This window comes from Cloeon dipterum, chromosome 4 (genome assembly GCF_949628265.1).
Source record: "Cloeon dipterum chromosome 4, ieCloDipt1.1, whole genome shotgun sequence".
Taxonomy (NCBI): Eukaryota; Metazoa; Arthropoda; class Insecta; order Ephemeroptera; family Baetidae; genus Cloeon; species Cloeon dipterum.
The window spans coordinates 3,603,514-3,625,641 of NC_088789.1; the positions used below are offsets into that span (position 1 = coordinate 3,603,514).

A 22,128-nucleotide genomic window follows, 5' to 3' on the forward strand; every position below is an offset into this window, starting at 1 on the left:
CCACTTAATGTTTGTGTTTTTATTGTTCCAGTAGTTTCCCTTCTCGATTATAGATGGCAGCGACTGTTCTCCTGCAGCTTGTTTTTAAGCGAAGAAGGGGAAGAGTTTGCTGGAGTTAGCCATTTTATCTGTTTTTCCGGCCCTAACACGTGGAACACTAAAAGGTAACTGAAAATAATTCGATTTTTCTTGCAATTACGAGCAAAAAGTCTCAACAATCAATCTTTATTGGAGCACAATTAACTCGTTCGCACTTTGAGATTAGTGGAAAGAGCGATTCACAGTCTTAAACGACTCAACAGGTGGTCGCAAAAGAGCCGCGCTTGTGGGGAACGAAACGTCTTCTTATTATTTCCTTTATTTGTCCACAGGGCACCAAAATGCAGATTTTCGTTAAAACCCTGACGGGTAAGACCATCACCCTTGAGGTCGAGCCTTCGGACACAATTGAAAATGTCAAGGCCAAGATCCAGGATAAGGAAGGAATCCCTCCAGACCAGCAAAGGTTGATCTTCGCTGGAAAGCAGCTTGAGGATGGTCGCACCCTCTCAGACTACAATATCCAGAAAGGTATTAATTGCACCATAAATCATCTTTGCATTCATAATATTTATAAACATTATAATATAATGTATTATGCTTCACAAGGTAACGGGATGAAATGCATCATGCGAATTATCCATAGACTTTGCCTGTGTTGAATTGAAAAACAAACATGTTGGCCCTGGGTATTGCTTAAGGAGTCAAACTACCTTAATTGAAGGGCCACCACGATACAAAATCATATTTATGCATCACATGTCACTTCACTAATGTGCTGAATGGAAAAAGTTGTTTAGTTTTCATCGTTTCCAAACAGATCCCATACGAAAAAGACTTAGGTTAATATCATGCTGATAAAGATACATATGGAATTATTTCTTATGCTACTCGAAGCGAGTTTCTGAATTCACTATTTGGGACTGTAAAAGTATAAATTAATTGCCATAGTCTTCATGCGAGAAGGTAATTAAGGAGATAAATAATTATCCTTTGATATAAAAGTCAGTGCAGAGCTCAATGCTTTACATCCACTTGGAGATTATTGTATTAGCTGGAGGACCTCGATTAGTTTCACAATGCAAAATCAAGTTCCGCATGATGCAACCCCAGTTTTAAGCCGACTTCAATAATAATCTGTTATTGGTGTGTGCTATAGCTGGGAACAGAAAGGCTGGGCATGTGTAAGCGACTCAATCCTTTTGGGTTGCTAAGATGTTCCAGATACATTGATGAATGAGTCAAGTCTCCTCTATGTTTACATCGGCTTAAATTGATGGAACCGTGAAAAGAGCACGTAGATATTCAAGCGAGAATAATATTTTTTTAAGAAAATTTCGACATTATTTTCAATTGTTTCTTGATCTTTAATAATTAATTTTGAAATCTACGTTGTAAATAATTATAAAATGCATCCAAAGATGTGCCTAAGATTGCACATTTAAAATAAGTACATTCTCGGAAAAAATTCTGACTTAGAAATATTTACATAATTAATATCCTCTCAGATTTAATTGCGATTGGATACTTTAAGTGGACAGATATTTTATTAATATATGGCCCATTTTTTAGCTTTCTTAGCGGTCATTTTACTAAAATAATTAGCAAAGTTAGAAAAGATCTAAAAATAAATGAAGAAATCGAATCGCTTCATGTCAATCTTTGGCACAATTGAATTTCCGCTCATCATTAAGGCCACCCAAAATGATAGGACACAGTTGAAACGCGAGGAGATAGAACATCATGTGTTCTACTCTGGAGATCACCTCTTAATTCTCCTCACGCTTGACAGCTCAATTTGAAACAAAAATTCGCTGTACTTTTTCAGTGGTGCAGAGAAAGTTGTAGCATGAGTCACAAAGAGAAATAGTTTATAATACGTAACTTGACTGGAATGCTGAAGAACAAAACAGATTACTGGAAAAGCAAATTTATTGTTGGTTGATCTGAGAGGAAAGCGCCATTGGTTTAATAAATAAATTTCTGATGAATCGCATATTTATTTTGCCTACTGGAAACGACGCTAAAAGCTTTAATTATTCTCCTAAGGCCATTATAATCACGTGAATTTGTCAGGTGACGCGTTCTCTCAGCTTCCAGTTTGAAGTCTGCGCTGTATTTATCATTGCCGAAGGCTTTTCACTTCTCCTTCTGACGAATGTTTCACGCTTTATAACAGGCTCACTCCAACAAGACCGCGCTTGAATCTGAAAGCTGGAATGAATATGAAACGCAGCCACAAGTCGGAAAAGATTGACGCGGACAATTATTTTCGCTGTCACGCGAGCGTAGTTATTATATCTGATCACAAATGCATTATTTCTGCAGCTGCGTGAAAATGTCAGAAAATCCGTTCTTGCGTGAATCTGTCCGATGAACAAGCAGCTCTCCATGCTAGCGTCCCGATGTTAAAAATATTAACTTGATTCACCGCAGGGAATGAACCGCGTTAACGACCTTTGGCTCGCGGTGTGAACCTATCAAAACTGCGGGTGAAAATATCACAACGAAAGCGGAGATTTGCAATTTGTAACTATCTTCCTCGCCGCGGCATTCTCGCTGTGCAGTGAAATACCTGTTTATTTACCAACCTTTGTAAGCTTTAACAAGTAACATGCATAGAACATAAAAGATAAATCCCGTAACTTATTTTCTTAGAAATTATAACGTGTGTTTTAAGATTCAAAAGGGTTGAGTTTCATCTTATGATTCACGAGACTTAATAAAAGATTTCATGGAATGAATGAATCAAGTTTAAATTAAATGCAGCTTGTTTGGTGCATTGTCAAGCTGTTTTCCCCACGTATTTCAGATAAAACACCAATTAAGTAACAGGTTTTTTTAAAATAAACTCCGCTGCTTTGGGATCAGTCTGAAATGGGTTGGCGCAACTCATTGCTAAAAATCAACGTCGCGTTTGTCGCTTTCAGACACTCGACGGAGTGCTATCAATTGCAGCAATCTAATGAATTGTGGTCTTTGTTTGTAATTTCAGAGTCGACGCTCCACCTGGTGCTGCGTCTGCGTGGTGGCATCATCGAGCCCAGCTTGCGCATCCTGGCGCAGAAGTACAACTGCGACAAGATGATCTGCCGCAAGTGCTACGCCAGGCTGCACCCAAGGGCGACCAACTGCCGCAAGAAGAAGTGCGGACACACCAACAACCTCCGCCCCAAGAAGAAGCTGAAATAAGCTTTTGATCCCCTTCCTTGTTCAATATTCATTCCAAGCATCCAAATAAAATGCCAAGATATTTTCAGGTGAAATTTTCTGCTTATTTTTCCATATTCCTCTAAGCGTGAGAATCCTACGACTCATTCCCTAGATATTTTTAATGAATAATCTATATTTACAACACGAAATTGTTCATCAGACATAATTTCAACGAAGATAAAAAAGACGTTTATAATAATTTAATTTTTACTGCTTCAAATAATGTTTTTATTACTAATCTAAAAATGGCAAGATTTAAATAACTTGCTAAGATATTATTTTAAATCACATATAAAAGGCATATTTCTATTTATATAGCATTGGAAAAGCAAAACATGGGAAACGTTTTCGTATTATGAGTTTTGAGAGTCAGTTACTGGCTGCCCAGTGTCAGAGATAGCGAAAAGGTGGTTATTTTAATTTACTTGAAATGCTCAAAGGGCTAGGCGAGGCGCACCGGCGCTGACTTGCCACTTGCTGGTTTTTACACCTTCCCAGCAGCTTTAGGGACAAAAGTCTGGCGTTTCGATAAAAGCCCTCGGTGCGGGGAGGCGAAAAGGAGGCCACTTTGAGCCCAAGCTCCTCTGCGGCCACTCCGGCCCCGTTTTATCCGCTCGGTGGTTTTATTGGTGAGCTCACATAGGGGATTTGCTGATCAGAGTCTGTAATGTACCTATGCTAATCAGCAAGTGTAAAATAAATTTCGCCATAAATGGTGTGGTTAAATGGGTAATTAAGTCGTCAATAGTAAGTGACACTCAATATACTTGTGCAATGACCACTTGGCGACCAGTGATATAAAAACACCAGCTTTGCCAGCTAAGGATTAGAGTCCATAATATATTAATATAAGGACTCTATTAGAGTCCTTATATTAATATATGGACTCTACTATACTGGTCAGCAGGTTGATTAGAATGCAACATATAACCAAACTTAATACTTGTCCGTGGCGACCAGTTATCTATAAAAAACCACGACGTGGTCAGTTAGAACTAAGTTGGCTTGCTTCGCACTCAATTAATGTTGACGACTCAATTAATTAATAGCTGCTTGTTTTGCTCTAAACAAAGAAGACTGATCCGGCCTGGAGGACCAAATTTATCTGAGTTTTTTCACCACAATTTTTTTAGAGTGAGAAAGCAATTCTGTTGCTTTTCAAATATTTTATTCCAAATTAAAGTTGCTCTTTGTTTATAATTATGTGGTTGCAATTGTCGACTCTTTTTAATTTGTTATGCTTCTTTTGCTTAATTTATTTAGGTTAAAACAAACAAATTCTGCCGCAATCAATTTGACAGATTTCAGCAGCTAAACCTTAGACTGGTTTTAGAATTCAATAACAAGAAACAGGTTACTCCTTGAAAAAAATTTGAAGGAGTTCTACGTTCCTGAACCGAAAACACTATTAACGACTTGTTTTTTGTCCTCGTACCACTTTTTGCCACACTGCATTTTGAGGGAATATATCTGATTTCGTTAAACAACCAAGATCAAAAGCGAAAAGATCATTGCAAGCGGCCAGGTAGAAAGCAGCTCTTTAGCAGACAGATGAGAATCAACAATAAAGGTAGGATGAGAACAGCAAAAAATTTTAATGGCGTTGCCCTCAGCACAATATATTATTTATTTAACCACAGTGTTAAATAAGGTACTGGACGAGGAGCGCAGCAATTGCATTATTTCGCTGCACATATATATTTATACTCCCAATGCCTCGGAGCGATAGATTATATCGTCCTGAAATGCAATCTGTCTTTGAATGGGTTGAGTGGTGAGTGTGTATTCATTTGCATGGCCGCGTTTCAGACCGCGTCTTAATTTCCCTTTGAGCAGCACGTGACTGCCCACATCTGGGTGGTGACTATGTGACTGTATCGATTTTTTGCTTGTTAAGCAAAAAGTATGCAGAAAAAGGTCACAGTCACGTGCGTTCTCGCGATACAAATTTGGTATTCGACCGCACATTTAGCCAAACACACACTGAATTTTTCAGGTAGTCCTCGCAAGGAACCTGTTTATTGGTGCGGCTCCAAATGCTCTATGTTGAATATTGTGAGATTTCGTACGCGGGTCACATGAGAGCGGGATGAGAGGAGTGGAGGGGAACCCATACAGAGAGACCTTTAGGTAAATCGGGCTTTACCTCTCGGTGTAGCAGCACCAGAAAGACGACTACTCCCGCTGTCGGGAGTCGCACGGCGCTTCGCGTTCCTTGACAAGTCAGTGTGTGCTCCGTATCATGAGAGCCGAATAGAAAATTCGAAAGCTCGAATTTGACCTCTTCCTAGGGCTTCATTACTCTGCAGAACTGCTTCAAAACGTGTGTACCGTAGATATTGCTTAATTTATAATTTTCACTGTATTTTCGATTGCTGATTGTTCATTGCTGAAACTTGAATTGAGTTATATAATCAAATTGGAATGCTCCTCGAGAGATCGGCTCCAGCGCAGACCTTAATTCATTTTGTGTGTTTTGCGAGCTGGCTTTTTCCAAACCTGTAGTGTTGGGTTGAGCTATAATGAGGAGAACCAGTTTTTTTAAGCTGGAATTTGTAATACAAATATACTAAAATCTTTATTTTTATCTAAAAAATATGGCCAGGTTGGGCCCAAGCTTTTCTCCGGACACATGGGCCCCATGTTATCCGCTTATTTTAGCGGTTTTATTGGGACCCGGTGAGCCAACGGGATGTGCTGAGCAGACGGGGTTCTAAATAAAATAAAATAAATAAATAATATCAGTCAACAAATGCTAACAGTTTTCTAAATTATGAGTTAATAAGCTAGCGAAATTTTAAATTTTTGCGCTTTTAAAGCAAAGCAATTTTATGATAAGAATCTTCTTTTTCAGTCACGAAATGTATCCTTCTTTGTTGGAAATGGAAAAGCCGTTTAACGGCTTCGAATCTAATGGACACCACAACTCAAACTCTAGACTTGCCCTGACTTGGAAAGACCTTTCAGTTTGGGGCAGCAAAAAGAGAAATTTTTGGGGTACAAGCAAGGAACGTACGCACATCCTAAAAAATGGTATTTTTTGCGTTATAAAAATTTAAGCTGCTCTAATTTTTAAGCACGAGTTTTTTGCATTTTTAGTTAGTGGAATCGCAAAAGGAGGCCGCTTAATTGCTATAATGGGCGCAAGGTAAAAGTTTAAAAGTATAATAAAAACCATATTCAACGAAAATTATTTTAGCGGAGCTGGAAAAACTACACTGCTTGCGACAATTAGTCAAAGAATCAAAGGTAATTGATGTTTCCATATTTATTAATGCAAATGATCTAAAATTGAATAAATATTTTATATTAATAATCTTATAAATTATGGTCGGTCAACTAAGCGGTGGATTTATTTACTCAATGATTGCAAAATCGCTCCTTACGTAACATGTTATATAATCAAGATTAAGTCGCAGTTGGGATTCAGGAGCGCCGCCTCTAATGTCGTTTCATATCCAATCTAACACTTTTATGTGTGTCTATAAATAAACATCTCGCAACTCACGCATCATTTCGCAGGAGAAAGCACGGGAGAGATTCGAATGAACGGCAAAGTGGTCGATAGGGATTTTATGAGACAAATTTCTGGCTTCGTGCCGCAACAAGACTTAGCGATCGAGGCCCTAACCGTGAGGGAGCACATGGCATTCATGGTAAAATTTGTAATCAACTGAAAAAAAAAATAAAAAAATAAATACTTTTTTTCCAACCTGAAGAGCAACCTGAAAGTGGCCAAAGGGATGCGGCACAACGAACGTGCGCGTTGGGTCAAATCCCTGCTGTCGGAATTAAACCTTTTGAAGTGCGAGCACACCAGACTGTCTGCCCTGTCAGGTGGCGAGAGAAAAAGACTTTCACTCGCCGTGCAGGTAAAAATACATTCAAGGTTTTGAGTGTTATTCCTGACTCGTCCACCCAGCTGCTAACGGATCCGCCGATTTTATTCTGTGATGAGCCGACCACCGGTCTCGACAGCTACAGTGCGGCGGTGGTGGTGGAAAAACTGCGCCACCTGAGCGAGAGGGGCATGGCCATCGTGTGCACCATCCACCAGCCCGCCTCGGGCATTTTCGACCTTTTCCACGAACTCATCCTATTGGCCAGTGGAAGGGTTGCTTACCAGGGTGAAGTCGCCGCCGCTAACCAATATTTCAGCAGGTAAATTTTTAAACTATATATACTCTTGAAAACTTCCGAATGTAAAAAAAAATAACGATGAGCAAAAAAAGGTCAGTAATGACACTGCCCACCAAAAAAGATTAAGTCTTTTTGCTAAAATAAAAAAAATGGAATTCTTTTAGAGGTCTCAGCTAGCTACGCCGGTATAAAGAGTAAAAAAATACTATCAAAACTTTAAAATATTGTCAGCCGCGCCAGCAGCCTGTGAAAATAGCCATCAGCCGCCGGACAAAAATTCAGCTAATTGTAAGCCGGTCCCGCCAACCGCCTCCTTAAATCTCGCAGCGGAGACCTCTAAATGATTCATTTGCATACCACAGATTTAACTGCGAAATTTCCTATTGATTTATTTCAGTAAGGGTTTGCGTTGTCCCGCGACATACAGTGCGGCTGAATTCTACGTGACGCAGTTGGCGATCCGACCCGGAAAAGAGGCGAAATGCATAAATCAAGTGTCGTGGTTGTGCGACGAATTCGCGTCGTCTCCCGAAGGCTTTGCGTTGCAGCAAACCATCGATGATGGCGAGGATGGACCGTGCACGGTACAGTGGAAACACCAGGTTAGAGTGGTCTTATAAATCAATATGTCTCTGTTCTCACGATGCGCCGTAATTGCAGCTTGGAGATTATATTAATAGCAAAGCACTGTAAGTTAACACGTCGAATAGAGTGAAATTTCAATAGTTTAACCTCATTTTTAAAGATCTACGCCTTCGAGAAGTACTCAGTTGTACTGGATTATGTGGCGGTCTATGGTGGCGGCTAGGCGCAACAAAGCTGAAATCATTACCAGGATGGTATTTTTCATGGTAATTTTATCCAAAATAATTGTACACTGGGTGGCGAATAAACAGTGTTTTATTTTCAGTTTGTAGGTCTCGTAATATCTGTGCCGTTTATTGGCACGGAAAAGGACCAGCGTGGCGTTCAAAATATTCAAGGGCTGTTCTACTTGATCGTGGTGGAAACCATTTTTACCTTCGCCTACTCCGTGTTCAACACCTTCCCCCAAGAAATACCAGTCCTGCTCCGAGAAATAAGCGACAATTTGTACTTGCCAGGGCCGTACTACGTCTCAAAAATGGTCTTGCTGGTATGGAAATTAAAAAATACATTAATGATGAGCTACAAAAAAATTCTCGTTTCGATTGACAGATTCCACGATGCATCATCGGTCCGTTCTTCTACGTGATGCTGATTTTTTGCGTGGTCGGCCTGAACGGAGGCGTCCTCGGATTTCTTGCCTTGTGCATTCCTGTGATGATGTGTGCTGCATCTGCGAGCGCTTACGGTAGGCAATTCAATTCAAATGCTAATATGTTGCTACAATGTTGTCTTCGCAGGCTGCATGATGTCCGCCTTGTTCGAGTCTGTCTCGACGGCCTCTCTGCTGTCAGTTCCAATCGACCTCGTGACAATCGCATTCTCCGGTCTTTTCCTCAGACTCAGGTACGCGCAGGTGTTTTTTATATTTATTGTTCTTCATTCTTTCATTTGTGCAACAATGTTGACGTCTACTGCCTTTAATGGAATTTTTACTTGCACATTATAAAGATCGCGAGCAGCGCGGCAATAAATTACGTTGGCCCAACGGGTTGCATATCCTGGTGTATCGCAGGCGTTATCTGGGTTGCAAAAAATTGTGCGAGTTCTGTCGTTCATATGCATAGTTCTCAAAAATTGAAACCTGATTTTTTTTAAATTTAATAAAGGTGCTTGACGCTGGGTTAAGGGAAATTTTGAGAAAAATAATGATGAAAAAATAAATTTTCTGCACTATAGGGTGGTTCGATATGAGTTAAAAATCAATTTTCACTGCATGTCCATTGCTTTTTTTGTAGAAATAAAACAGGTTTGATATAATTTACGAGGAGCTGAGTTCATAAATATTTTGCAGTTCCCTGCCAGCGTACCTCTCCTGGTTGAAGTACTTGTCGCAGTTTTACTTTTCCAACGAGGCAGTGTCAATTTTGCAGTGGCAGCAGGTGTCTGGCATAGGTAAATTTATTTTCGTAGTCAGAATAAAAGAAGCCAGTCTGACACAAATTTCCAGAATGCTGGGATGACATTCCCGGAGCGCCGTGTTTGCATAATGGAGACGAAGTCCTGCAGAACTACGGATTCGACCCTGCGAATTTGCCGCTCGACTTTTTAGGCCTGAGCTCAATTTACTGCATCACGCACTTAATTGGATTTCTCTCGATCCTAATAAGGAGCAAGGCCCAAGCTATCTACTGATTGTGAATGAAACTACTTCTAAAGTGCGTGTCATATTACTCTAGCGAATGATTTATATGTGAATTTTGTACGTTTATAAATTAGAGTTTTGTCAAAATAATTACCACTTTAACCTTAATACATTTCTTGAATTTATGTTTAAATGTTGCAAAGTTTTAATTTCACCCTTTACGTGCGGAAACTATCGCTTTAGGTGGGTTGGAAAAAAACTAGACATTTTTAGGTGGACCAGTTTTTATCATTAGTAATTTTTCTCATACAGCGTATTCCTCACCTCAAATAAAACTGAACTTCGGAAAAATTATCGCAAAAATAAAAAGACAGTAATAATTAAGCCGCTCACTTTTCGTTTCCATCATTAAAGTGCTAAATTTAATTGACTATAGCAGCTTTTTCTAATATTCTTTCTCGCGACGAAATATTCTGTGATATTTTATGGACTTTTAAAATACTGGAAATTTCTCTTAATGATGAATGTTTTGACTGAAGTGCGTTTATGCATTATTTAAAAAAAAGATATAATAAAAATTCAATATGTTCGTTAGGTCAAGAGGTTGAAATAAAGCTTAATTTGTAAAATTAACGAGCGTAAAATTTAACCGAGGATATAAGCTTGCCAATCAGACGCGAATATTAATCGAAGAGATCTGCGACTTCTTCCGTCTTCCCGTGGCAGACGGATTAGACACTCTGCAGCAGATCTGCATGAAACGCGACCACAAAACCTCCAGCAGCTCGCACATCGTGAGGACTGAGGCGCCCATGAGCAGCCCCAGGGTGCCTCCAATGTCGCACAAAAGAGCAATAAGGTTGTACGCTCTGTCCTCGGTGATCTGCTCGTAAACCAAGTCCTGCAATAAATAAAGCCGCGCCGTCAGAGTAATAATTTTATTGCAGGTTATTTACAATCGCACCTCGTAAAATATTCTAAGCTTGATTCGATCCGGTTCGAAGAGAATATTTTCCGGATACATTTGAAAAGCGGTTTGCCTACACTGCGGTGGGCAGTTGCACGACGTGGCCGTCCAGCCGCCAGAAATGAGCAGAGATTTGATCGCTTCCATGGCGGCGTGATACTCGTCTGGCGTCGCGCACTCGCTCATATTCGAGTACTTGGCTGCAAGGAGCGGACACGTAAATTAATTAATAATTCTCTCCGTCAGGTATTTGATATATTGCAACAATAAATTGAACCAGTTCTCGGCCATTAAACGACAATTATAAAAATGATTATAAATCGCCGGTTTGCTTACCCATCATGTAAGGCATTCTACAGCCGCTGTGCTCCAGCATATGAGTCTGGAAACAGTCAAGCTGGCACTGGGCCATTGAGTATTTCACATCGTCGTTGCAAGGTGACTTTGCGGTACTTAACATGTTGAACTGCGATTGCAAAAATAAGTATGATTAATTTCCCAATGTAATCGTGATTATATTTATTATAAGGAATTAAGGATCTAAATCAAGTGACACCCCCCTTGGCAAGTGGTCTTCAGATTTTGATAAAATTCGGTGGAGATGTTGCCCTAGGGGACCTAAGTTGAACCCTAAAATATTAGGTGAAAATTCCAAAAATTGCCCATTTTACAGGGGTTCAAAATTTGAGATTTTTGAAAAAGGTGATGTTTTCGGCGATTTGTAACTTTGACTCTGTTTGTGGTAAACACAAAAATTTGGTATCCAAAATAATCTACGTTTAATGCCAAACAACTTCCCCACGACGACCAACTTCGTAGATCAAAGGTCAAGGTCACTAAATTCGGGTCAAATTTTTCAAAAAAATCCCACATACCCTAGTACATAAAATTTTGAAAATTCAAAATAGCCAAAATGTGCCTCATATTCATGGTAACAACATATAAAAAATTGGCGAGACTTATTTTTTTCTTTTTCGAGATATTTTGAATTGAGTGTTAAAAACCGGTGTTTTCCGGGTCTTCTGATCGCAAATAAAAACACGTTTTCCGCTTAATCTCAGCTTCTATGGGTCCGATTTAGAAAAACCGCACACCATTTGATACGTAATGACCTCCCCTAGGTAATGCAAGGGTTCATAAGGGTGCCCACCCCCTTCGAACCCTTAACCACCCCCTGGAAATCCGAAAAAAATTTTTTCAAATATTTACTCTCTAACTCGATTAATTAAGCAAAATACTAATCAAATATGTTTCAAAATAATTAAAATATAAAATATTTTTATTTACTTTGTAGAAAAAAAACTTTAAAAAAGTAAAATTGCTATTAATAAAATAATTAAAGTTTATTTTAAATATATAATTATTTTCGGTTTTTGTTTATTCAAAATAGCTGATTTTTTTATTTTTTTAAGAATTTTAAAATATATTTTATATTTTACAATGTTTCTTTATAAATATAAAGACATGCAACCAATACCAATAATTTGTTAAACACACAATTTTTACTAAATGCTTAAGGCTTAACAAATATTGATGGTTGCATTTATTTATAATAATAAGAAACACTCTAGAATATAAAATATATTTTAAGATTCTTTAAAAAAATAAAAAAATCAGCTATTTTGAATAAACAAAAACCGAAAATAATTATATATTTAAAATAAACTTTAACTATTTTAATAATAGCAATTTTACTTTTTTAAAGTTATTTTTCTACAAAGTAAATGAAAATATTTTATATTTTAATTATTTTGAAACATATTTGATTAGTATTTTGCTTAATTAATCGAGTTAGAAAGTAAATATTTGAAAAAAAAATTTTCGGATTTCCAGGGGGTGGTTAAGGGTTTGAAGGGGGTGGGCACCCTTATGAACCCTTGCATTACCTAGGGGAGGTCATTACGTATCAAATGGTGTGCGGTTTTTCTAAATCGGACCCATAGAAGCTGAGATTAAGCGGAAAACGTGTTTTTATTTGCGATCAGAAGACCCGGAAAACACCGGTTTTTAACACTCAATTCAAAATATCTCGAAAAAGAAAAAAATAAGTCTCGCCAATTTTTTATATGTTGTTACCATGAATATGAGGCACATTTTGGCTATTTTGAATTTTCAAAATTTTATGTACTAGGGTATGTGGGATTTTTTTGAAAAATTTGACCCGAATTTAGTGACCTTGACCTTTGACCTACGAAGTTGGTCGTCGTGGGGAAGTTGTTTGGCATTAAACGTAGATTATTTTGGATACCAAATTTTTGTGTTTACCACAAACAGAGTCAAAGTTACAAATCGCCGAAAACATCACCTTTTTCAAAAATCTCAAATTTTGAACCCCTGTAAAATGGGCAATTTTTGGAATTTTCACCTAATATTTTAGGGTTCAACTTAGGTCCCCTAGGGCAACATCTCCACCGAATTTTATCAAAATCTGAAGACCATTTGCCAAGGGGGGTGTCACTTGATTTAGATCCTTCCATAATTATATTAATTGTTAAAGGTTAATTGCTGCGTGCCTTTCGCAGCTCCAGCTTAACATCCCTGCTCCAGCCGAGCTCGGCCGTCATGGCTCGCGTGCGTGACGTCAAGATCGGATTCTCAGACGCTTCGTGAATTAAAATCCTGAAGCCCCAGTCCTCGATTTTTGGAGTTGATTCCCAAAGCTTGATGTACAGGTTATGGAAACTGCCAACGAACTCGACGTTCGAGACGCCTTTCGGCGTTTTCCGTCTGATTTTAATCCTTGTTTTATTTCAAGGCTGAAATATTTACCTAATCTGTACATGTAACACGGCCCGTTCACCGTGTGCACCAGCGTCCAGTTTCCTTGAGACTCGCATTTTGTTCCTCGACCAAACCAGCACTACGCAACAGAAAAAATGTAAAAAGTTGGTTAGCTCAGCACATTTTTTGCAGTCACGCGGTGGAAAAAAAAATATCGACCTCGGTGACAATAACATCCAATCTGTGCGCGAGCCGATCCCAAATTGTGGTCGGTGTTAATCCGTCGACGCCGACCAGCATCGAAATGTTCGCGTCCGCCTCCGTCGCGTCCGGCGGCAGCATCTGATTGGCAGGTTTTTTTTATTGAATTGTGAAAAGTATACGCTCTTCATTAGAAACCTGATAATTGATGAGCATTTCGAGGGCAGCCGTCGCGTTGAAACTGTTTCTGTTGCAAAGAGTTAATGAGGGATATTCCAAGCTCTCGTTATACGTAACGCGCACGTTGACGTTTACAGGTTCTTCTAAGTACCTATACAAGAAGACATTACCAGATCAAATCGGTGTAAATCATTTACTTTACAAGTCGGCGCGACAACATGGCATATTTGAACCTTAAGAATGATGATTAACTTATAAACGGCTTCAATATAAAATTTCAATGCAATTGCCCACTCACGCCGCTTTGCGAGTGTACACACGTGCATGCACTTTCATATAAAAACCAGTTTTCAGTGACTTCAAGAATATTTCTCGCAACACCCTGCAATTTATTTCATTTTTTTATCTCAACAAAAGTGCTGATCTATCGACTTAATTCCCATGATGTCATTTTTGTAGCGGTTGTAAATTTCATTAACCTTAATCAGAATATAGGAATGTGCTACAAAGTTGGCATTGCTTATGGAATACACAATATATATACACTGTTGCAACAAACCGCTTTTTATTTTAATAAGCGTATACGTGACGATTGTTTTTTAACATTTTAAAAATAGGCGACCACTCGAGGTTGTGCTCAATGTTGTGTCGAGGTTGTGCTCAATGTTGTGTCGAGGTTGTGTTGTTAAAATGACGAATTGAATAGAACAATGAGGATGAAGACTGTTTTCAATATATTTTTTACCATGTTCAGAAGATTCTAAAAATAGATGGAATTTTAATTGCAGACCAGTAATGGGGGAAAATTATGCAAACAGAATAATAAAATAAATTAGCTATATAGCCCTGGGTTTGATTGCAATTATGGAAAATCATTAAACCTGTCTCTGAAATAGCCTGCCGGGTTTTCCACTTGCAGCTGATGCTTGAATAATTCGATAAAATTTATTTGACTGGTATGTAAATTTCAGTAAAAGCCAAGTGTTAGGTCAGTTACGAGTAATTTGTAGAAAAAAATGTAAAGTATCCCTGATTTAATCTCAAGATAAAAATATCCAAAACTGCAGAGCCAATAATTATTATTATTATCCTAAATGGAAATTATTTCTAATAGTAACTAGTTTAATTTGTATAGGAAAATTTGGAAGTTTTGCTTTAATCTATAAATTATCAAGTAAAATTGCTTCTGTTTTACCTGGGCATTAAAGTTTAATTTTTAAGACAAAATTATCTTTCAAAGTTTTCTCTCTCCTATTTAAAACACCAAGCAAAAAATTTTTCGCAATTATTAGAAAAGTGAACCAGAATAAGTACATTAGCTCTTTTAGTGATCAAGCGATTTTCTAAATTTCGCTTTCTCTTATTTTTGATTTAAGGTTAAACACACTGCACCATGCAGAAACATAATTTCCAGGTCAGCATGCTACGAAGGAAAACGTAGAAAGAGACCTGAATACTCGATTAAGGCACTGGGCCATCATGAGGGTCATGCAGATGACGAGCACACAGGCCCAAAGAAGGCGTCGCAAGAGGGGCGAGTGTCGGTCGAGGGCGGCGTCGATGCCCGCCACCGACACCTGCTTGAACGATCTCCAGGCCAGTGCTCTTTTCCTCTTCTTCTTCGACACGGCATTACTGAAATAATAATTGCGAGAGTTTTATTTTTACGACCTTTAGTCCGTTGCCACACGAATGCTCATAAAATAAACATAAAACGAATAGTGCTTGCTTGGGTTGAGAATTTTAAACCTATTATTTTATTATGAAAAGTGTGAAATTTAGAGAGAAGGGAATAACATAGAGGAAAATTTTGATTTTCGTTGCTTTAAACTTGAAGAATATTTTCACTGAAAATTAAAAACGACCGTGCATGATGTTTTTACGTTGAATTTTCTTGCATATTAAACAACAAAGGAAAAGACGATTTTTTTAATTTTTAGTGATTCAGATGTTTCCAAACAGTTTATATGGCCTCAAATGTAGCTAAATAGCGGCTCAAAAGTCTAGTAGTGCTCATTTGGTGTATTGAATTTCGTGGGATAGAAAAAATTGGTCGATCGTCTCAAATTCCCAACCCTAGTTTTGGATTGGTGCGCACAAAAACCAAAGCATGTCTCGTCATGCTCGAGAATCGACGTTTCTGCTGTCAAAGAGACAATATTAATCCAGGTGCTCGTTCGGTTTTGTGTTTATACCGCACAGTTGACACTTTTTTATTGGTGCGAGTGCGGCTGGGCAAACACGTGCTCTGCATGGCAAGGTGTGTGACTTCCACTCTAGCTTCTGTTTGGAAGTCGCGGCACACGCATTCAATGCAGTGTCAACAGCCGACAACAGAACGACATAGTAAATCTTTCAATCACTGCGCAGCCTCATTCTGATTTGTATGCGTGCAAAAGTGCGAGTCACGTGAAATTTAAATAGTGGAAACAATCCCATATATGCGTATGCACAACATACCTGGCGGGCGCCGTCATGCCTTTCTCGGCGCCGGATTTGTCTGGCTTTTGAAACCAAGCTTTTTTCAGGGTTAGTTTCGGCTCAGGGGGTGTTGGCCACACGTCTCCGGTTATGTCAGATGGAGGCCAAATTACAGAGCCGGATGACTTTGAAGGGATTCAATTTAGAATAATTCACAGAAATTTAAAAAAATAAGAGTCAAATAGTTAAATCCTGGCGAAAGTAGTAAAAAAATGACATTAAAATTACCAACATTGCTGCTCTTTGTTGGTCGTAGTATTTTTCCAGAGTTGTCATGACGCGCTCCAAACTTTGGTCCATGTTGAAGCCTGTCGAAAGCTGAAATGCCCCCCGCGATAAGAAATCTTGGACGGCCGCGGGAAAAGCGCGCAAGCCTTTTGCGACTCGCAGGGGGTGTGGAATAAAAGTGGACATCAACACTTCTTGCGTTCCTTTCTTCTCACATCAAGCCGGGTCGATATACAGTAACTAACGTCAATCAACACACTGGATTATCGTCAGGACAAAAATAATTGACTTCAAGTTCATTAATGAGTGTAGATAGATAAAATATTAAGATACAAAACGTAAATTAAATCTATTTGAAGTACGTTTGTTTTCATAGACAGGTGATGTTTTCAAATATTTAAGGGTTAATATGTAACAAATTAATCTTACGATTTATAAATTTATAATTTTTTTCCATTCAAGCAGTCTCTGCCTCACGATTCTACCCGGATCTCATTATTAGTCATATGATGAGACAATGCAAAAGTGCACGTGATATTGGCATCCGTAATTACGTTGCCACGTTTCGACTGTTAATTCTTCACTGGAGAGAACAACTAAAAAATATTGAACATTTGAAACATCAAATAGGTAGTGATTGTAATTGTTTAATTAAGTTTTTTCATATTCCATTATTTTTTATTTGTCTAGGGATAAATTTATAATGAATTAGTTCATTTTAAATGTCAGATTTTAGTGAAAATCCAAAATATTGAGTTTAATCCAAAAACTGTGTGCATATAATAAGGTTTGGTATGCGTAAAACTAATATTTTTCTTTATTTCAATATTTTATTTTTATTCGCTAAAATTTACAACATTCTGTCTTGAAATTCACCCTCATCGGGCGTATTTTTTCAATGAAATAAAATTTTCTATCCAAAACTAGAGTTCTCGAATCTTTGAAAATTACCATTTTTCGCAGGTTTCTCATTGCTTGAGTAGATCGCGGCCTGCCGCATGAAGTCCACTTGCTGCTGCAGCCTGGGCACCGCAGCGACCGGCTTCACCCTGATTACGGACAAGATGGGCTGCTCGGTTGCATTCTTGGACAAACAGAACAGCCGCAGCAGCCGCGACCAAGCAACCTCAAGCAGCTCGCACACGGTCAGCACCGAGGCTCCCATCAACAGGCCCAGCGTGCCGCCGATGTCGCACAATAGAGCGATCATTGTGTACGCGTATTCCTCTTGGATGACTTCATACGCAAGCTCCTAAACATATTTATGCGGGGATATTTTAAAATACAGTAAGAGTAATAAGAGCATAATTTTTCTGATTCTTCTGAGACGCAGTAGCAAAAAGTGAGGGAAAGAGAAGAAAAAAATCGATTTTGGGGTGAAAGCTGAGTGGTAGTTTAATTCTAAACAAATCAAACGTTTTTCAACTAAGCTTAATAATGTGTCTTTCTTAATTTACGTTAGTGTAAATAATAATAAAAAACATTAGCCGGCAAATTTTAGGCGTCACGAAATCTGGCCAATTGTAAGCTGCGCAAGACACTCGTGAAAAAGGTCAAAAACTGAAAAGTGCAGGAGTAAAAAATGTCTGTTCTGGCCGTTGCAGAAGGGTTGGTTGTAGCCCTTTAGTACCATAACAAAATAAAATCTCAAGGCAAATAATTAATAATAAAAAAACTAGAGTGGGAATTAACTCTCGCACCTTAAAAAAATATTTTTTTTCCTTTCATTTGAACCCATTGCAGCATAAAATCTTTTCAACTTAAAACATAATTTTGTGTTACACGTACTTTCTTTATTTTAAAATCAAACAGTGGAATTTTGTTATGGAGCTGAAACCTACAATAAATTCTTGTTAGAATAAAAATCAAATCAATTTTCAAGGCTAGCTATAAATTTAATAGTATAAAATAATAATAATAAAAGGAGCTAAGGTTTTATAGGCTGATAAATTTAATTTTTAGTGTCCTATCTAAGAACCATAGCTGAAATAGATTTAATTACCGCGTAAAAGACACGAATACGAGTTCTATTTTTTTCAAAGGCCGTGCTTTCAGGGTAGCTGAGGAAGGTGGTCTCTTGGCATTTGTGCAAGCAGTTGCAGTCGAGCTTTCTCCAGCCTCCAAAGAACAGCATGTTGTCAAGTACATTATTCGCTTCGGCGTAGTCATTTGGGTTGTTGCAATCGCTGAGGACGAGGCTGTTGTTGTCTCTTGCTACGGTGCATTTGAAAGCCGAGCACAAATATCTCATTACGCGAAAAGTGTCTGCACTCGACTCACCTGCATTCATAAATGGCAGCCTGCATTTTACGACCGCAGCGACTGCACTTTGAAAGCACTCGGAAATGCAGTGCTCCGCCGAGTACCCCGGGACGTTTGAGCACGGATTTTTTTTCGTGTTCAACTTCTGAAACTGATTTAAAAAAAAAACACTTGACGATGCAACTGTTGAATTTTTTTGCTAAGCTTCTGTTGGGAAATCAAGTTTTTAGCTGCGGACTACGCCCACTTAAGACAGACATTAGCAAGCGCTCATTCAGTGTTCAGATATTAAAAAGTTGTCTGGCAGCTTGCAAGTTTTTTCAACAGGAGAGGCGTATGACATCTATGACGGCCAACTTTTTATCCAGGTCAGCAACAAAATTTGAATTTTGTGTAAATTAATAATTTAAAATGTTGAACTTCCCTAATTTTAAAACTTAAAAACTCCTATGCTAAGGATAAACGCGCAGCACGTCAGTTTGCAGCGGCCAATATAGTATTGTCCCCCACTACAATTTATTTTAGTCGCCACCTCCTTGCGCCCTGAGGCGAAGAGATGGTCATTCTGTAGAGACGCGAGCTTGATTAATAAACATATGAGTGCAAAGAAAAAAAACAAAAAAAAAACAGCGGAATGCCTGAAGGACCAGCGCCAGAAGGGCGGATGCCTCAGGGCGCAAGGAGGTGGCGACTAAAATAAATTGTAGTGGGGGACAATACTATATTGGCCGCTGCAAGTTTTAATAATCATTTTACCATGAGTTGATGGAGACAAAAATCTTTATATTTTTCATCTCTATATTCTCACTTAAAATTATAAATCTGGGGAGTTAGTTAAACGTGCAGTTTAAAATTATACCTTCCTGAGCTCCACCTTGACGTCTTTCGCCCAGCCAAAGTCCTCCGAAATGCTTTCTGTGCGGACAATCACGGATGGCGACTCGCCCGGCTCGTGCAAAACCACCCGCAGTCCCGGGACTGACGAGGGATCTTTCTGATCTTGGAAGACCACGTACAAGTTGTTAAATGAGTTAGTGAGGTTCGTTCGCGCGTCATCTACGGGTGGTATATAATTTAATTTTGCAAAACTTTTTGGCAGATAAAATCGGAAAATTGATACCCATCTGGTAAGTGTAGCAAGGCCCGATGGTCGTGAACGTCAAACTCCATTTACCAACCACATCGCAAGTGATTCCTCGTCCAAACCAACACTGCCGCAAATCATGGCGGATTGTTAAAATTATAACAACAAATTTAAAAACAATGTTGACCACCTCTGGAATGAATGCATTCGCATCTAATGCTAAGTTGGTCCAGATGTTGGTGGAGGTCATGCCGTTCAACCCTGCCAGCTGAGGGATTTTCACCATTTTCCCTGTTGCATTTTTGGGTAGCAACTTTACGAAAAATAATTCAATTTCGAGTTGTCACAAAGAGAAACTCACCTTAGCTTTGATCAATAACTCCAGCGCTTTCGTTATGTTGTAAGGGGATTTATGGCAAACGGTGACTGAGGGGAACTCGAGAGACGTGTTCTGAGTGATCCGCACGTTTATGTTGACCGGCTCCGCGATGTAGCGCATCACGCGGTCCATGCACTGTTACTCATAAATTGAACAATTCGTTTGGTTAGCATACAACTCAATTCAAGGCCATGATCAACGCCAAAATCATTTCGGATAAAGTAATTTTGATAAAAGGAAAGAGAGTTCTGTATTCGTTTCACGCAATTAACCTGGGCAAGCATGAGAGAGAGACAAATGACGAGAACAACAGCCCATAGGACTCTTCTGAGCTTTGGTGACTTTTTGTCCATCGCAGCGTCCACCCCGGCCACGCTGACATCTTTTAAGGATCGCCAGGTGAGCGAATCTTCGTCCGCGTCTGTCCATGTGTCGGTAAATGTTTTCGCCCGACTTTGTCTGCAATTTGAATCCCCAAAAAAATCAAGACGATTAAAATTTTTAGCAATTTATTTGAACTTCGAATAAAAAATCAATCCTAAATTGTAAAAAGTAATATGCAATATTGAAAATATATTCTTCAAGATAGCGAAATAATTAAGCTGTAGAAATAAAGGAGAAGTTGTTTTGCAATCTACTCAATTAAAAATAAATTATTTTAGATTTATTTTTCTCAGTTAAAATATTTTTACACTTCTGCAGAAATTTTATTAAAAAATGTAATAGAATAAAATACCCCGTATGGTTGCTTCAACTAATAAAAATATATTTTTTATTAATTTATCGACTTGCTAACAAGGTTGGCATTTGCTTTGCAGAGTTGTACATTGAATTTGTTTGTTCTCTTTCCTTAAGTTAAATTATTTCATTATCCAGAAGAATCCTTCACTTCAGGTTTGCATAATATATGTTGATTAGAAATACAAATTTATTAGAGATGAAAATTATTAGAGCCATCGTGAAATTAGATTAAATACTTAAAAAAAGAGGTAATCTCAGAATTTATAATACGCAGAATATTATATGTTTAATATTTGAATGCGTTGCATTTTTCTGTAATTTTCGTTGATATATAGCAGTACACACTGTAGTGTTGAATAAATCTTAAATTGTTTAATAAATAAAATTCTGTACCAAAACAGCCCTAACTAATTTGAGTCCTCTATCTAGTAACCACAATGCACGATGTTAACTTGTTTAGCAGGACAAAGGACAAAAGCGCGTCGAATGAAACTGCTGGCCCCGTTTGTAAGTGTTGAAGTGCCGAAAACTGTTTTTAAGTTCCAAAGCTACCGCCTGTGGAATGATCTCCCACCGAATCTCTGTCGCAACGAAAGTACATTTATAGAACTCTTAAAAAAGAACAGTTCTTCAAGAAATATTGAACTTTGTATCACTTTTTCTTTAACAATTATGTTCCTATTTTGAATTTATTTGTCTGGGTATGGCAATGTATTGGGCAAAATAGCCCTGCAGAACCATAATAAAGATCACCTGAAACTAAATCATCAGTTATTTATCCGTCATACGTTTGAAAATAAAAAATAATTGCATTGCCCTGAAAAAAAATCGAGTAAGTCTCACATAGTGGCCACATCGACGGCCTGCTTCCACTTTTCCCTGATCTTGAGACTGGCTTTTTCTGGTCCAGGCATTCTCCTTTGTTCCGCCGCGCCGCGAGCGATGTCTTTTTGATGATTCCCTTCAGTCGGTGGTTGTGTTGGGCATTCCGGCGCAAGGAACACTGGCTCATTTGGTCAGAAGAGACATTATTTGTGTGTGTCAACCGGTCATTGTCTGGCGTGGTGCACGCAGCGCTACAATTATTCATCGCATTTACTGTTGGGCGCTGCAATTATTGTCAGCTCGGCACGAAAAAACTGTGGCAACGCGCAGGACACGTAATAAATCCAGAAAGCAATTATTTTCTAGATCCAACATTGAGATTATGCGGGTGCGGAGAAACAAACTAGGCCGTTTTTAAACGTTTAGAGAGTCTGTGT

General features: G+C 38.5%; 4 protein-coding genes and 1 long non-coding RNA gene across 7 annotated transcripts; 2 read left to right on the forward strand and 3 right to left on the reverse strand.

Annotated features, from left to right (window-relative positions):
- Window positions 1–17: 17 nt before the first annotated feature.
- On the forward strand, window positions 18–3,305 carry LOC135941710 (ubiquitin-ribosomal protein eL40 fusion protein). Its single transcript, XM_065487386.1, has 3 exons — window positions 18–164; window positions 372–570; window positions 3,035–3,305. The coding sequence occupies exons 2-3, from the start codon at window positions 381–383 to the stop codon at window positions 3,229–3,231; spliced, it is 387 nt and encodes a 128-aa protein (XP_065343458.1). The 5' UTR covers window positions 18–164; window positions 372–380; the 3' UTR covers window positions 3,232–3,305.
- A 2,068-nt stretch (window positions 3,306–5,373) lies between these two features.
- Window positions 5,374–9,815, forward strand: LOC135943133 (protein scarlet-like). 2 transcript variants are annotated; one of them, XM_065489551.1, is made up of 15 exons: window positions 5,374–5,575; window positions 6,107–6,285; window positions 6,352–6,400; window positions 6,452–6,501; window positions 6,775–6,908; window positions 6,972–7,124; window positions 7,175–7,413; window positions 7,790–7,976; window positions 8,053–8,081; window positions 8,138–8,243; window positions 8,303–8,527; window positions 8,590–8,725; window positions 8,778–8,883; window positions 9,332–9,432; window positions 9,488–9,815. In XM_065489551.1, exons 2-15 carry the CDS (start codon window positions 6,114–6,116, stop codon window positions 9,670–9,672), a joined length of 1,872 nt encoding a protein of 623 aa, XP_065345623.1. In that variant the 5' UTR covers window positions 5,374–5,575; window positions 6,107–6,113; the 3' UTR covers window positions 9,673–9,815. The 2 variants fall into 2 exon arrangements, with proteins under 2 accessions (XP_065345623.1, XP_065345622.1); XM_065489550.1 differs by having other exon boundaries at window positions 5,375–5,575; window positions 7,790–7,994.
- A 29-nt stretch (window positions 9,816–9,844) lies between these two features.
- LOC135943134 (acid-sensing ion channel 4-B-like) lies at window positions 9,845–16,588 on the reverse strand. Its single transcript, XM_065489552.1, has 10 exons — window positions 16,401–16,588; window positions 16,152–16,297; window positions 15,141–15,326; window positions 13,710–13,842; window positions 13,530–13,652; window positions 13,359–13,449; window positions 13,103–13,299; window positions 10,926–11,055; window positions 10,587–10,789; window positions 9,845–10,523 (listed from the first exon to the last, which is right to left on the reverse strand). Exons 1-10 carry the CDS (start codon window positions 16,584–16,586, stop codon window positions 10,293–10,295), a joined length of 1,626 nt encoding a protein of 541 aa, XP_065345624.1. The 5' UTR covers window positions 16,587–16,588; the 3' UTR covers window positions 9,845–10,292.
- A 661-nt stretch (window positions 16,589–17,249) lies between these two features.
- Window positions 17,250–19,128, reverse strand: LOC135943243 (acid-sensing ion channel 4-like). 2 transcript variants are annotated; one of them, XM_065489698.1, is made up of 3 exons: window positions 18,681–19,128; window positions 18,403–18,614; window positions 17,250–17,652 (listed from the first exon to the last, which is right to left on the reverse strand). In XM_065489698.1, the coding sequence occupies exons 1-3, from the start codon at window positions 18,688–18,690 to the stop codon at window positions 17,314–17,316; spliced, it is 561 nt and encodes a 186-aa protein (XP_065345770.1). In that variant the 5' UTR covers window positions 18,691–19,128; the 3' UTR covers window positions 17,250–17,313. The 2 variants fall into 2 exon arrangements, with proteins under 2 accessions (XP_065345770.1, XP_065345769.1); XM_065489697.1 differs by having other exon boundaries at window positions 18,403–19,128.
- Window positions 19,129–19,676: 548 nt separating this feature from the next.
- On the reverse strand, window positions 19,677–21,849 carry LOC135943244 (uncharacterized). Its single transcript, XR_010575179.1, has 4 exons — window positions 21,710–21,849; window positions 20,108–20,584; window positions 19,937–20,059; window positions 19,677–19,873 (listed from the first exon to the last, which is right to left on the reverse strand). It is a non-coding gene; the product is annotated as an uncharacterized LOC135943244 (long non-coding RNA).
- Between the last annotated feature and the right edge of the window lie 279 nt (window positions 21,850–22,128).

Coding starts and splice junctions, on each gene's coding strand:
- LOC135943134 (XM_065489552.1), bottom strand. CDS start 16,586: ATGTCCACTTTTATTCCACACCCCCTGCGAGTCGCAAAAGGCTTGCGC. Junction 10,790..10,925: donor TAGAATGCCTTACATGATGG/GTAAGCAAACCG, acceptor CGCTCCTTGCAG/CCAAGTACTCGAATATGAGC. Junction 10,524..10,586: donor AGCTTAGAATATTTTACGAG/GTGCGATTGTAA, acceptor TATTTATTGCAG/GACTTGGTTTACGAGCAGAT.
- LOC135943133 (XM_065489550.1), top strand. CDS start 6,114: ATGTATCCTTCTTTGTTGGAAATGGAAAAGCCGTTTAACGGCTTCGAA. Junction 6,286..6,351: donor TACGCACATCCTAAAAAATG/GTATTTTTTGCG, acceptor TTGCATTTTTAG/TTAGTGGAATCGCAAAAGGA. Junction 7,125..7,174: donor GACTTTCACTCGCCGTGCAG/GTAAAAATACAT, acceptor TCGTCCACCCAG/CTGCTAACGGATCCGCCGAT.
- LOC135941710 (XM_065487386.1), top strand. CDS start 381: ATGCAGATTTTCGTTAAAACCCTGACGGGTAAGACCATCACCCTTGAG. Junction 571..3,034: donor AGACTACAATATCCAGAAAG/GTATTAATTGCA, acceptor TTGTAATTTCAG/AGTCGACGCTCCACCTGGTG.
- LOC135943243 (XM_065489697.1), bottom strand. CDS start 18,690: ATGAATGCAGGTGAGTCGAGTGCAGACACTTTTCGCGTAATGAGATAT. Junction 17,653..18,402: donor GTATTCGTGTCTTTTACGCG/GTAATTAAATCT, acceptor AAATATGTTTAG/GAGCTTGCGTATGAAGTCAT.